At 44.8% G+C, this 15,242-nt stretch overlaps 1 protein-coding gene across 2 annotated transcripts in view; it reads left to right on the top strand.

Annotated features, from left to right (window-relative positions):
• The window catches only part of PTPN14 (protein tyrosine phosphatase non-receptor type 14), a 169,756-nt gene that overhangs the window by 126,909 nt on the left and 27,605 nt on the right, over nt 1-15,242 (top strand). For both annotated transcript variants that reach the window (XM_059412690.1, XM_059412691.1), the window contains exons 7-11: nt 388-475; nt 5,213-5,301; nt 8,242-8,329; nt 9,131-9,213; nt 11,839-11,896. In XM_059412690.1, coding sequence (XP_059268673.1) covers nt 388-475; nt 5,213-5,301; nt 8,242-8,329; nt 9,131-9,213; nt 11,839-11,896 — 406 coding nt within the window. The remainder of the gene's footprint in view (nt 1-387; nt 476-5,212; nt 5,302-8,241; nt 8,330-9,130; nt 9,214-11,838; nt 11,897-15,242) is intronic.

Raw genomic sequence — 15,242 nt, 5'->3', positions numbered from 1 at the left:
AAACTTTTTCCTTTTAACCCCTTTTTTTCTTAACAGTGGAGGTTTTTTCCCCCCAGGTGGGAGAAAAATAACTTTTTTTTTTAATTATTTTTTTAAAGCACGCAGCTTTATTCACGGAGATGTCAGGAATAATTAGTGTTTATAGGGCTGTGGCTCTTAATTAAACACTTTACCTTCCTCTGATTATTCCCCGTTGAGTAAAGGCCGGTGGGGATTATGTTAATGAATTACTGAGTAATGCAGCGTATCCTCACAGTTGGGTGATGCTTGCTCTTCCCGGAACTGGAGCTAAACCACAGCTCTGGACTTCGCCATCAGGAGGGTAGGAGCTTCTCCTGCCTTTGTTGGCCCTAACCGTTTCCTTCTTTGATGCTGTTGTGATTTTAGCGGGATCCTGCCTGCAGAAGCTGAGCTCATGTACATCAACGAAGTGGAACGTTTGGATGGATTTGGACAGGAGATCTTCTCTGTGAAGGTAGCAGACCCAGCAGACCCTGGCTCATTCGTTCTTCAGCTTTCTCACAATGGTGCAGCGGTCAGAGAGCCGGCAATGACAGGCAGCAGGCCAGAACGACCTGGCTGCCTGGTCACTACGTGGCATTAGTTGGCAAATCCAAATTACTTTAGAATGCAAACAATTTTTCTTTCTTTTTTTCTAAGACTTTTTTTGTCTCCGAGAGAGAGAGCATAAGCAGGGGGAGTAGGAGGCAGAGGGAGAAGCAGGCTCTCTGCCGAGCAAGGAGCCTGATGCAGGGCTCGATCTCATGACCTTGGGATTGTGACCTGAGCCCAAGGCAAAGCCTTTAACAACTGAGCCACCCAGGTGTCCCACAAACACTTTTCCTTAACTAAGAGATTTTGAAGCTTTCCATGGTCTTGGGCAGAATAGCTTGTTGGTGATACACCATCTGAGTGAGTCCCAAACACCAGCCCATCCAGCACTGTGAATTTATACAGTCACCGGCAGTTTTGCAACAGGACAAGCAAATGCCTTAATATAAAGACCCTGACCCCTGGTTTTACGTGCTTATTCTCTTTTCTCTCATTTGAGCTGATACGGGGATAATTGCTTGTGAGGCAGAAAGAAACAATTTCTTATATGCAATCACACTTTATTTCTCGAGCTCCATAGAGCTTGCCTTGTGGAATCTTCTGGAATCCCCTTCAGAATCTTCTGGAAACTGTGCCTAGGAAACTGTTACAGCACAGTACATCTTTTGCAACAAATCCACCTCCTGAAGTGGGTGTGGTTGGGGGTGGGGGTCATGGTGCTTGGTCATTTATAGACCTGAGCCCATAATCTAAACTCATTTTCTTCTCTCTACTGACCAACTTCACAAAAGCCAGAGTTTTATCAGAAACCTAAAGCAACTGGCACATTTCAGCCATTTGGGTGATGGTGCGATTTTAGCACAAACATTTCCCTCCAAAGTGGCTCCGCTGGCTGTTTTATAAGTGTTCTGTTCCCCCTCTGCTGCACGTTTGCAATTTGCCTTGATGAGAGCTGCCCATGCGCATCAAGTAGAACGAGCAGGGTGGCCGCAGCTTGCGGAAAGGGCTAAATGACTCTCTTTTAGATTTGTTTAATTTTCTTTTGCTTCTCTAATGGCTGCCCTTCATAGGGTTGTAATCCATTTTCATTGCAGTAATGCCTTATGAAGCCATCTGCATCCCACTTACATTTCAGCAGCCCATATATAGTCATGATATGTTGGGTCATTGAAAAATCAGGGTAAACTTTTCTTCACTTCCAGAAAACCCATCCCAAGGTTCCTTGTCCATCCCAGGAAGTTGGGGGTTTAGTTGTTGGGCTCATTTACTTGTGCTGTTTTCAGGATTTCTGTGCTGTGGGAAGTTGGGGCAGTGGAAGTAGTGTCGAAACCCACTGTGCTTGTTTCTGATGCACTTTCTGGTATGTTCTTCAGTGGGAAGAGCACAAGGGGGATACTGTACCTTGGTCTGAGTGGGCGGACAGGCACTGCTGACTCACTGCCAGGGAGTGTGACGTAGCCAGCGTTGTCTTTTTGCCCACGTATGTGTTCATGACTCAGGGGACCGCCTCCAGACCACGTGACTCCCAGAGACCGGAGGATGGTGGCCGGGGCAGCAGGGCCAGTTGGGGTGGGACCGTGGTCAGCTCTGAGATCTGTGCTCCTGCAGGCAGGGAGGGTTGAGGGGCAGACTGAGGAGTGATGGAGCCCCTCTGGGTTAGTGCGGGTCCTTCTTGACCAACTTAATGAAGCAAAGGAGCTTGCTGTGGATGTGTCATAAGGAAGAACATTTCCACGTAGCGTGGGCTTTTCCCTGAATGGTTCTTCAGAATTTTTCAAGGTGGAAGGAGGACCAGTCCACTCCCTGGCAGGCCCGCCCCTCCCCCTCCGCACCGAGGAGGGCAGTCGCCTCAGTCGCTCCTATGTTGTCGGAGCCCATGGACACTGGGAGGCTGCTTGTGTTTGGAGCCTCCATCCTTCGCCGAGTTTGACTCGGAGCCTTTAAGTTCTGACAGACACAGTGCCTGAGCATCCGTCCTGTGCTTTTGCCATTGCCTGGCCCTGGGGAACTCCTCCCGCGGTCCCATCACCAGCAGACTGCTGCGCCCAGCCATCTAAGGGCAAAGTGCCCCGGAAGGATTTCCACAGAATTTTCTTTCCCATCTCCACTTTACCTGGCTTCTTTATATATGTGTGTGTGTGTGTGTATGTGTGTGTATAATTATATATTATATAATGCATATTATATACATATATGTGTAATAATATACATACACATAATAATATGCATATATAATTTTATATATATACAATTTTAAATATTTTATTTATTTGTTTGACAGAGACAGAGACAGCAAGAGAAGAGCGGGAGAGTGGGAGAGGGAGAAGCAGGCTCTCTGCTGAGCAAGGAGCCTGATGCAGGGCTCGATCCCAGGTCCCTGGGATCACAACCTGAGCTGAAGGCAAATGCTTAACAACTGAGCCACCCAGGCGCCCCCTCGCACATATTTTTCTACAGTATGATTTACTTGCAACTTCTCCTGACTCCCAAGGCACTTGTTTTCCTTCGCACGTCTTGTCTCCTGACCCTCTCTCTGCTTTGCCTCCAGCAGTGGTTCAGCCCTCTCTCTGTCCCTGTTCGCACAGCCCTGTTCTAATGCGCACTTTGCTGAGTGGGTTGAGAAGAGGTCCCTGCAGAGGGACACTGCCGTCTTCGTGTCTCGCATGGGATCAGGTGTTCTGGGGAACACAGACATCCTTCTTTTCCATCTTGGGCCCAGTTGTGCACGCCACCTCTGCTCACTCCACAAAGAGGATGTCCCCGGTAAAAGCGGGGGGCCGAGGGACAGTTTACTCCCTGGATGGCAAGCCTTGTCCCCGCTCTCCTTGCAGGCACACTGGCAGCAGGCTGTGCTCCCCCAGGCAGGAGGTGGAAACACCTGACTGGACCAGGACACCAGAGTGAAGACGAGTCATCTGGGCTTCCTCAGCCCAGGGCCCAGCAGACTGCCCCGCAGCTCTGCTGTCCTCACGCCCCTCCTGTGCTCAGGGAGCTCCCAGCCAGTGCTGAGCGTCCCGATCCGTAGCATGAATAGAGGCCTGAGCATCACCCTTCAGGCCCCCAAGGAATGACAGAGACCAGGGCAAAGGGAGCGAAGCAGCCTAGAAGGTGCAGAGACTCTGCAAGGTGGAGAACTCCCGTGCCTGAAATATCGTCCTCGGAGTCTCCCAGATAAAAAGACAAAAATATCTCTCCTCCTTAAAGGAATAGATTGCTTTTAAAAAGGAACATTCAGGGGTGCCTGGGTGGCTCAGTGGGTTAAAGCCTTTGCCTTCGGCTCAGGTCATGATCTCAGGGTCGCATCGGGCTGTCTGCTCAGCAGGGAGCCTGCTTCCCCCTCTCTCTCTGCCTGCCTCTCTGCCTACTTGTGATCTCTCTTTCTATGTCAAATAAATAAATCAAATCTTTAAAAAAAAAAAAAAAAAGAACATTCAGGGGCACCTGGGTGGCTCAGTCAGTTAACTCTCTGCCTTTGGCTAAGGCCATGATCCCAGGATCCTGGGTTCGAGTCCCGCATTGGGCTCTCTTCTCAGCAGGGAACCTGCTTCTCCTTCTTCCTCTGCCCCTCCTGCTGCTTGTGCTCGCTCTCTCTCTCTCTCTCTCTCTCTCTCTGACAAAAAATAAACAAAATCTTAAAAAAAAAAAAGGAACATTAAAAAAAAAAAAAAGATCTCTCAGAAATTAAAAATATGATATCAGAAATGGGAGAGGTAATAGGTTACAAGATAAAATCTCACCAAAAAACAAAGTTAGGGAATGTGGGAGGTGGGAGATAAGATTAGAAACTGGGCCCAGATGTCCAACATCTGAATAATGGGTGTTCCAAAAGAAGAAGAGAGGATCCCAGGACTGAGGACCATGAGGTTGTAAATTAAAAGACCAAGCAGGGGCGCCTAGGTGGTTCAGTGGGTTAAGCCTCTGCCTTTGACTCAGGTCATGGTCTCAGGGTCCTGGGATCGAGCCCCACATCAGGCTCTCTGCTCAGCAGGGAGCCTGCTTCTTTCTCTGCCTGCCTCTCTGGCTGCTTGTGATCTCTCTCTCTTTCTCTCTGTCGAATAAATAAATAAAATCTTTAAGAAAAAAAAAAGAAACACCAAGCACCGTGGATGCAAATAGACACCCACAAGGGCATTAAGCAGTGGAAGTCGGTGTCTCTGGGGAGAGGAAATGGTGGGGCTGGGTCTGCTGTTGGCTTCTTTTAACAGGCTCCAAAGGATCCACTGGGTCCCGCAAACCGAGGGCACATGTAATCACATGCATGTGATGTGCATACATATTCAAACTATGGACGTGTGCCATTTTGATTTAAAAAAACCAAAGTGAAAAAGGTATTCATAGATGTTCATGAAAGAGAAACTCTTAACTGCCAACAGATCTGAGAAAATCCTGAAATTCTCTCTTGAACAGGAAAAATGTGACAATTTGAGGTAAAAGAAAACAATATATATGTGTGTGTACGGCGCACTGGGCTGTGCAGCAGGCTGAGTCACTTCAGGGCTGAGTTGCCCGTTGACCTGATGCTGTCTGGTTCATTCGTCCACGGGCAGGAAAACGGGGTGTGACGCCCCCCGGCGGAGAGGTGCTGCAGCCCAGGGGCTTGGCTTTGCGGGACCCCTGGTCATCTGTTTGGTCATACTGCTCTTCTGTTGATCTGTTGCAGGACAATCATGGAAACAGTGTGCACCTCGGCATTTTCTTCATGGGGATTTTTGTGAGAAACAGAATCGGAAGACAAGCAGTAATATACAGGTAGTCTCTTATTTGTCTCTTTTTCCTTTTTCCCCTTGAGGGACTCTAGAAAAGTCCACCGAAGATCACAGGGATCCCAGTGAGTTAAGAGCTAGACTATGGGTCAGAGTTGAGCTTTTCTCAACTCAGATAAGATCAGCCTTCTGTGAGATTTGAGCAGTTACTGAGAAATGCATCTCAATTTTCCTAGAGGCCTGTTTGGGGGTTGGGGGATGGAGGAAGCTCTTTCTTCCCACTTGACTCCAGGAAAGGTGCTACTGAACCCTGCTGAGCCAGAAGAATGGCACAAAACTGTGAGTCTGGTTGGAAGCCTGCTGTCTAGTCAGTCCTGCTGGTTACCTTTGTCTGTGTTATCTGTGCCCAGTCATTAAATCCCGACTGGCTTCTTTGCATTTTCCATCACCCTCTGCCTAACCACACATGCTAGAGGAGTGAAGACTCATTTTATATCAAAAATAGAATATTTTATATTTGTGAAAATACATTTTAAAAGCAATGAATTTGTTATCACAAATTAAAGGGCTGATACTTTTATTTTGTATTTTACTTTTCCATTCATTCATTCGTGGGAAGGGATAATTGGGTGATGGGCATTATTTCACATTTTAAACCCTCTTCTCCGCTGAAGAGGCAAGAACCGGTATAGGGATTTGGCAGAGTGTCTCCTCTCTTATGTGTCAATGAGCTTGCTTGGATGGGTGCCCATAGTTGTCACCGTGGTGTCAACGATCTCAAAAACTGTGTGCTTGCTTTCATTTACAAGGGCAGTATGGCCGACTGTTTAGTAGAAGAATAGCTTTCTTGTGTGTGCATCTGATAGGCAGAGCTGTGCACCTAGTGCAGATAATCAAAGACAGCTCTTAGAGGCAAAGCCAAATCCACCTTCTGGAAGTGGATCTTGCCCAGCTGTGTACCCTCTGGATAAATAGTTGATGCAGGTTATTTTGCAAACGCCCCCCCCCCCCCAAAGCTTCCTAATTGGTTCTTTCCCCTGCTAGGTCTCCACCCTGATACTATTTTTGTCCACTGATTTTCTCTTACTCTTTGCATGGAGACCTTATTAAGGCAGGAGTGGGGAGAGAGAGCTTTGTGGCTGCAGAGTAAACTTACTTTCTTTTGGACATACTCCCTCAGGTCCATATACCTACAACAAATTATAAAGTAATCAAATGAAATACATAAATTGCACAGAGTTGTAACTTCACATTTTTATGCCCACTTCAAGCTGCCCAGGCATTTTGTCTCACGTGGTTCTCAGTCAATGCTTCATTTTCTCCTTGAGGCTGGAAAAGTAGACAAGTCTTGCCTTCCAGCTACAGGGGTTAAATAGAAGAAAACAGCTCTCTGAAACTTTGCTGTCGATAAACCACTCATGGTTTGGTTCAGTTCCTTAAGAACTGCTTCCAGACCTCTTTAGCGCTTATCTTAAAAACCCCTACAGGATGGGAATTTATTTCTACCATAGTGTCATGGTAAGAAGGCCCCCAGGTAGAGTCACGCTGTGGAGTGAGGAGTGGATCCAGAGTTTTGGCAGGTGATTTGAAGGAACGGAGCCTGAGGAAAACGACTATCTCTTGTCTCTAGAGACCTTCACTGAGGAACATAGCTATGAGTCCGTGTAGATGTAATCTGACGGAATTGTAAGTCAGCAGACAGCTGTGTTGAGCCCCTGTAGAGAGTATGGCCCCGGCAGATGTCTGTGAACACAGTTGGTACTGGAGTAATGGAAGGACTGGAGGAAAGCCTAGAAGCCCCAGGTGTAGAACTCCTGCATCCCCGATGTGCAGGGTGAACATGGCTAAGTCCTGTCCTCATTTGTGCCTAAATTGTCCTCTCTCTGAAGTAGAAACAAGCTGCCTTGTCTACCTTAGAGAGTTCATGAAGAACCCATACTCTGTACAGATGGGAGGCAGTATTATGACTTCTGGTTCTTTCAGCAAACATTTACTGCATGCAGCATGCCAGGTACGTGGCTCAGTGCGTGGAGGCCAGAGATGAAGAAAGCAGACTCTCTAGGCAGGGAGCCTCTGGTCTGGTTTGCCTTTGTTGGGGATCTAGTCACAGAAGTAAACAATCATTATACCATGCAGTACCCCAGAGAGGACTACACCAGATTCTTTCCTCCCATGTGGGTGGTTGGGGATGAGGAAGAGAGAGAAGATGACTTCTGAGATGAGTCTTAAAGGAGGAAGATAGGGAAGTGTAATGTTGACATGAAGAGGCAGTGGACAGGGAATTATAGACTGGGGCGCAGAGAGAGGGTAGGCAGTAGTAAGAGATGGTTGAAGATTGGCTCCAAGTGGGATGGGAAACAATAGCTTACCTTTCCTTGTCTGGTGGTTATTTCATGTGTCTCATTTTAGCGAAGGTCTTCCTGAGGAAAGGGAAGGAAGTGTGTGTGTCTGTGTGTGTATGTGTGTGTGTGTGTGTGAGAGAGTGTGTGTGTGACCCATCACAAAAATGGAGACACATTAAACATTCCCTGGGCACTTTTTCTTGGTGGCATAATCCATCTGTAGCATATGCTGCAACACAGAATCTGTGTGGATTCTTTGGCCTGATTCCTGGAAACACATGACTTTAAAATAATATGCTCCTCTGTTATTAAAAACGGGGATCATGGGAAATCCTTTGCAGTTTGGAAATGTGAAAAACAAGGCAGAGGATCTTCGAATATTTTCCTCATCATTAGTCATGAAGGAAACCATACCTTAAGAACAGCAATACCTAGATGGATGTTTTATAGCATTTTTAGGTAGTTAAGTCAATGCATGGTGTGATTTCCTCTTTTGCTTGGAGAGAAAGATTGTTAAGCTTTCAAAACTGTGGTGAAATCATAATTTGTCAAATGAGACTCCCCACTAGCAGACAACCCTCCTACGCTATTTCATAGCTGCATGGAACATCGTTGGCAAACCCAGTTGCCTATCTTTTGACCAGGTGGAATGATATCGGGAACATCACTCACAACAAATCTACTATTCTAGTGGAGCTCATCAACAAGGAAGAGACTGCCCTCTTTCACACGGTGAGCAAAATGGAAATATGGGCCAGGGTCGGACAGGCAGCTTGCTGTTTGATTTCTCACCTCACAATATTCTTTCCTTGCTCTCCGTATCATGAGAGGATAAATATTCTCTCGAACTGATAACTGCCTAGCCCTCGCCCAGTGCTATCATTACTCATTTCCGGGTAGTGGTGGTAATTTCCTGTTCAAAATGCGAGGTTTCCAAGCTGAGTTTGGACTCTGAGGTTTGGGTTCCTCCACCTGCTGTGTTTGTGGTGGATCACATGTCTGGTGTGCCACGCTCCTCAGCGCTCAAGTTACAAACCTGCATCCAGGAACCCCCTGGATGATGTTGCCCGGCATTTTCTTTAGCCGGCTGACCTGGATTTCCTTCCCCACCGCCGCCCAACCGGGCCTGACGTAGCTCAACCTTCTGTTGAGCGCCCCCTTGAGAACCAAGACTGTTCATGCACCTCAGGGCCGTCCAGAGAAGCTCGGTGTTCCTTCCAGGCTCTGTCTTCATCCATTTCTTTCTTTTTAAAGCAGTTGGTTTGAAACTCTGTGATGACACGGCAGCTCATCCGCGTAAGCCCAGTGTCTTGAGCCTAGATGATTCTGTAACTGACAGACTGTCTGCACCCTTGGGTGGGCTTCCTAGCCACATGCGCCGTAGGATTTCGCCATGTGGGTTTACAGTTCAGGGTGCTGTTTTGCGCTTGGCCTCATGGGAGGAAGGGATGTGGCCCTGTTCAGGAGAATCTTAGGGAAACGCATCTACAGTCAAACAAATATTTACTTTTTCCCCATCTCTTCTTTCCCAAGGACGATATTGAAAATGCCAAGTACATTTCTCGGTTGTTTGCGACACGGCACAAGTTTTACAAACAAAACAAAATCTGCACTGAGTAAGTAAGCGTGGAGTCCGGCACCTCCCCGGGTGGCTTGCTCGCGTTCAGTTCACGGGCTTTAGGGATGTCGTCGATGGCTTAGATCGCTTTTTCCGTTCGCCCTCCTCCCTCCCTCCTCGCCGGAGCTAAAGGAATAAGCTGAATCCAGGCAGGAGCGAAAGATCTTTAATGATGAAGACTGTCTGGCGTAGTGCATGTGCCTGGAGAGAAAATAATTCACAAATTTGACTGTGAGAGCTTGACTACCTGGATGGGTCGGCCCGCATTAGTGCCTTTCCGTCCTCCAGCTCGGAGTTCGGAGGAGCCGAGCCGTTCCCAATTTGCCGGGGTGCCCCTTCGTGTCAGATGCAGAGTAGGTTCAGAAGTGTGTAACAGAGTGGCAAGCCAACTTGAAAGAAAAGAAGCCTCTGTCATCCTCAGCCCTGTTTCTCTTACACAGTTGGCTAACCCGGCGTGTGCTCCTGGGTCATGTCATCTGCCTGTAAATGAGAGGCCAGGGTAATTACAGGAAGCCTTGGAAGACACTAATAGATGTCACGAGTCCATGTGTGTTTTTTAAATCTAATTTGGAAATAAAGACGGGAAAGGGAGTCTGATACGGGAACTTAAACGTGACCTGACCTTGGACGTGGCGTCGCTGGGCCTCACGCTATCATTGCCTTCATTTTGGTTGCCTTCAAAAGACGTTCCTCAGCAGAGAACATTCGGCAGTTGGGGCACCCAAGGTGCTTAATTGTGTTTCAAAGAGTTCGGGGATATGAATGCGAGCGAGGAACTGCTTTTCCATGCCCCCAGTGGACACATCCAAGAGCGCGCGAGTATTGTCCCAGAGCAGTTCCTGCTGAAAACCGCGGCTGCTTTAGAGCCGGAGCGTCACGTCCTGACAGACTTTCTTCTCCACACGATGGAGGCTCTTTCAAGCCAGTCGTTGCAGCTGGTCACTGTTGGAGGCTGAAAGGAGAGGCGATAGTTATCAGGTCTGCCGGCGAAGTTTGCAAATGTAAATTGAGACGGGCAGCGACCCGGGAGTGGCAAATAAAGGGCCCTGACTGGGGACTGTAGCGCGTGCGCATAAACGTACACACGCGCATGCGCACTCGCCCTTCTTTCAACCAGATTGCCTCTAGATCACTTCCGTGTGGGTCTGCCCTGCTCTGGCCTTTCCTTTGTCGGGGTGTCTTTGACACGAACAGGAATTCTGGGGTGGACTTCTGGAGGGTGCGTTGAAATAAAACTGTTCCGAGAAGTGGATTTTCTTGTGGTCTTCCGGTGTGACCATTTCTTAGCAAGTGGATTTATCATAAAATATTCTGAGTATTTTTATCTTGTGGTCTTCCAGTATTAGTGAACATCCTATATTAGGGTGAAAACTGAGGAAATTGTGTTTTCTTTTCTAGTTCTGCAATAACCATTCTTCTCCTATTCCTATCCGGCATTGAGAGGTTCCTAACCTCTTATATGATAAGAACCAGGACTCTTTAATATATGTACACACACACACACATACACCATATACAGAATAAATTCAGAATCTCAGTGCAGGCTGCTTTAAGGTCTGGGATAACCCCCTGGAGTTCTATGAATCTGGTGTCCTCTTACCAGCCTCTTCGTCTAGAGGTCTCCACAGCCTGACCTCAAAAAGACTGCCACTGATTTTTATTTTTATTTTTTGCTCACAGAGCTGCTACTGCTTGTCATCTTCGCATATAGCTCCAGGGAGCGGTTCCCATATGTCTTGACTTGAGAAGAAAAAATTCAGGTCTTATAATAATATATAAAACCTATGATCTAGGTCTTATAATATTGTATTTGGCCAGTTGTTAAAAAACATATGACATTATTCTACTGCTTCCATCACTTCATAAAAGAAAAGATACAAAAGTGTAGGAAAGGTGAACTATCAGACTAAGGAGAGTGCTTTAAATTGAAGAATTCTAGCTTTATGGAAAACTCTACAGGTCCTGTTTTGTTTGTTTTTGTCCTTTTATGATTTCACTGAGCACTAGGGAAAGTGTTGCTCTGAAATTTGGGACCATTTCTGAAAGGCTCCTTTGATTTCAGTGCTCCAGAATTTGATAATACTCTTAGTCCCCACAGATTTTTATCTCTACATTAAAAAATTCATTCTCAATCTGGAAAGGATCTGATGAGATAAATATTTGTAGTTGATGTTATCTTAATCTAAGAAGAACGTTATATGGTCTTACTCAAACATATTTAACCTATTTTTTATTTCATTTGACTGGCAGCATTTCAAAAAGTATTTTTTCTACTTGTTGTTTTTCATTATGAAAGATTTTACACGTACACAAAGATACAAAGAATACAATTTTTAAAAAATCCATATAATACTGGTGATATTTTTTGGTCTTGCTTATTTCTCTCATAATCTTTGGAAATAAGCCTTATTCTTTGGTAAAATGTATTATCTAAGGGTCATATGCTCTAAACATTTTGAAAATAAAATCATAAAAAAGGAAATCAAAACTTTTCATTCAGAAAATCAATGTTTACATTTTGCTATAAATTACATACTCGTCCTGTTTTCCCTCCTTTTCTCCCTCTCTTGTCTGTGTCTTATAAATGTAATGACCATTCTCATTTTTTTAACTTTCTATTTAGACAATCAAATTCTCCACCCCCCATCAGACGCCAGCCCACCTGGAGCCGATCCTCTCTGGTACGTATAAAGTCTTCAGCAATCAAATGGTCTGACTGTTGGGAATGGAGTGGCCTTTTGTTGCTAATTTGAGAGGAGACATGCCTAGGGCGCCATGACCAGGTGAGATCTGATGAGAACCCAGAAGAGCATCAATTTGCCCAGCAGGTGTGGTGGACATCCTTTGCCCCCATTCATGTCCCATCATGTGGAACATCCACGTGCCCATCTGTGGCCATCACTTCTTGAAGTGTGGCTCAAGGTTCACCGCTTAAGAGTAAGTCTCAGGGCTGATGAGATCATGTTTCTTTAATGAGTGACCTATTACATGTGTTTTCGTCCACTTGTTCATCTGTGGTTTTATCACGCACTGTTCCTGATTGTCTCATACAGATGTGTCTTCAGTTACAAGCTCCACGATTTTTTTGTATTCACTGCCCATAGATAGAGCTTAATAAACTAGACAGAAAATGCTTTTTAAGGACACCGGGGTGGCTCAGTTGGTTAAGCGTCCAACTCTTGATTTGGGCTCTTATAATGATCTCAGGGTTGTGAGATCGAGCCCCACATCCGGCTCTGTGCTGGGCATGGAACCTGCTTAAGATTGTTTCTCTTCCTCTCCCCCCTCTCCCTTCCCCTCTCTTAAGAAAGGAAGAAAGAAAGGGAGGGAAAATGGTTTTCAAATGAACCCACATTGAATGAGTTTACTGCCCATGGTCTCAGGTAGGGTTTTCAGTAGAAAAGATTAATTCCACATCTTCCAATTTTAAAGTCAACAAAATTGATTGACTGAATTGATCTGCTTTTCTAACTAACATAGTTTTTGTTTTGTTTTGTTTTTTTTTTTAACTGCTCCTCTTCTGAATAAGGAAACACAACTCTCATTTCAATACATGTGTTCTATCTTAGGCTGTGCTTTATTCTGAGGATGAGTTAAGGATAATATCATAAAAAAATGCATGAGAGTTGGTTCCCTTTAAAGTATCTACATGTTTTAAGTCATAATTCTTGTATTTTAGGTTGTGATATCTGATACAATATCAAAATAAATATGTGACCTTTAACATTTTCTAGTTGAGGATTTTCTTTGCAATGATAGAATAAAATTGATTTTTTTCTCATACACAGTGTATACCCTATAGGACATCTTTAACTTGTCTTTTAAAAGGAAAGTTTGGAGGATTTTTTTTTTCTGGAAAATGCATAGACAATGAACTCTTAGAATTCTAAAACTGCACCATATGTCATCACATTCCTGAGTCCCCACATGAATATTATTAATCTTGATATCATGCATAGCATCTCACAAGTGGCCCTTTCCTTGGAGATCTCAAGGGTCACATTGGGCTTTTCCCTTGTGGCATTAATAGATTTGTTCATGGCACTGGCTTCTTTATACGTCTCCTTTGTGAATATTATTTTAATTTTTTCTGTAGAGTCCAAATGTCTTCATTAGGGAAATAATTTTTCACTTATGTCCTTAAAACACCATAGAGGCAAAGCACTGTAAGGCTGTCTTGTGATTGGATCTCATCTTACTTATCTAGAGAAGATAAAGAGGCTTTCCTATTTTATCTGGATGAAGACAGTTTGCAGGAAGCCAAATTCAAGGCTTCCCCCCTTCCTGTATCCTTTGGCTTAAACCATTTCACCACGAGTTCACTGGGATGAGTGGCATTGTCTCTTTTTGGCTTCCTTGCTGATGTCCAGGACTGCTACTTTTCTCTTGCTCTTTGGCTGCCCATGTTATAGCATCTCACTTGTTGGAAAGAAATAGAATGACATACATTATATATATGGAATATATACATATATACTACTATATGGAATAAATAATATCCTGAAATGGTATTTGGAGCGTTTGCTATTTTGTTCTTTGCTCTACATATAATGCCAGTTCATAAACAATCACTTAATTATTGGATTTTTAAAAAAATAAGTGCAAGAGAAGGCAGCAAGCCAACCGTGCCTTACTGTGTGTTTCTCCTACCTTGTATGAATCCCTTCCCGCTGTTTTTGTTACAAGCCTCAAAACTGGCTGTCCCACTCTGGAAAAACTGAGGTGAATGATGTATTACCAAGAAGAGGAAAAATATTTTTAAATTATCATTCAAAAACCAGCCAAAGGGAGATTTGGGAATATTGCGAAAAGCCGATAGTGATTCAGCACCTTTTCTTTGGTACCATGAACTCATTTCTTAGATTAGTTTCAATTCTTCATTTCTTCTCTCCTGACTCTTTTTCATTTTCGGATCCCCTGTCTTCATCGCCTTCTTTATTTGCCCTTTAGATGCTTAAGCATCGTTTGTGGCAGAGGAAGTGGTAGATGAGTCATGATTCTGGAGAGTGCTCTTCTTTAATGGAGCGCCACTGAGAAAGTGTGACCCCTGCTGGCTCTGGTTTTTTTTTTTTGGCTTGATCTCAACTTTCTTCCTAGAGCAGTAACAGTTAAACCAGTATCTATAAGGCTAATTTCAAAATAATCAAATAACAATATAAGATATTTTGCTTGGTGGTTTACAGGCCTAGCGTCTTAAAAAGTTTTTTTTGTTAGTATCAAAGCTTTTTCTTCAAGGAAGTTCTTATCTGGAATCCCAATATATAAATAAAATGGTTATTGTTTCTCATGGGGGGAAGAGGCATGATTTATGATTGACAAGAAGCTGAGACCCACTCAGGTTCAATGTCTTGCTCTAGATCTCCTTAGCAACTTACTGTATTTCCTTTGTTGGCTCACCAAATATTGAACCTGTCTAAGCATTTTTTTCCCCTCTGAGTTCACCCTTACCTATTGCAGGAAGTTAATCAGATTGAGGCTAAATGGCCATCTTTAAGAATCTCTTGGAAAAGATTCTTCACCAAAGGGGGTGTGTGTAGGCGGGGGAAGATGGTTGAACTGGAATCCCTGCCAGGCCCTTCCATATTGGGTTCTCCAATGGGAGGGTCCATAAGTGGTATTGAGAACTACACACTAACTGTTGTGGGTCACCCTTCAGATTTTTGCATGAGTTTGCAAGTGGACCCAGCTCAGCACTCCCTTGTCCCTGTTGGAAGTTGAAGTACTGTGAACAAGGGTTATAGGTACAGCCAATTTTTAATAGAGTGAAAAAGAGTTCCCCCATAGTCATGTTATTTCTTGGGTAGAACAGAATACTATACATGTTCTGAGTTATTCCTTAAAAAGGCATTGGGAGGGGCACCCGGGTGGCTCAATGGGCTCATGACCTTGGACTCAGGTCATGATCTCAGGGTCCTGGGATTGAGCCCCACGTTGGGCTCTCTGCTCAGCAGGAAGTCTGCTTCCCTCTCTCTCTGCCTGCCTCTCTCCTACTTGTGATTTCTCTATCAAATAAATAAATAAAATATT

This window comes from Mustela nigripes, chromosome 10 (assembly GCF_022355385.1).
Source record: "Mustela nigripes isolate SB6536 chromosome 10, MUSNIG.SB6536, whole genome shotgun sequence".
Taxonomy (NCBI): Eukaryota; Metazoa; Chordata; class Mammalia; order Carnivora; family Mustelidae; genus Mustela; species Mustela nigripes.
This window is presented reverse-complemented; position numbering and strand designations above follow the sequence as displayed.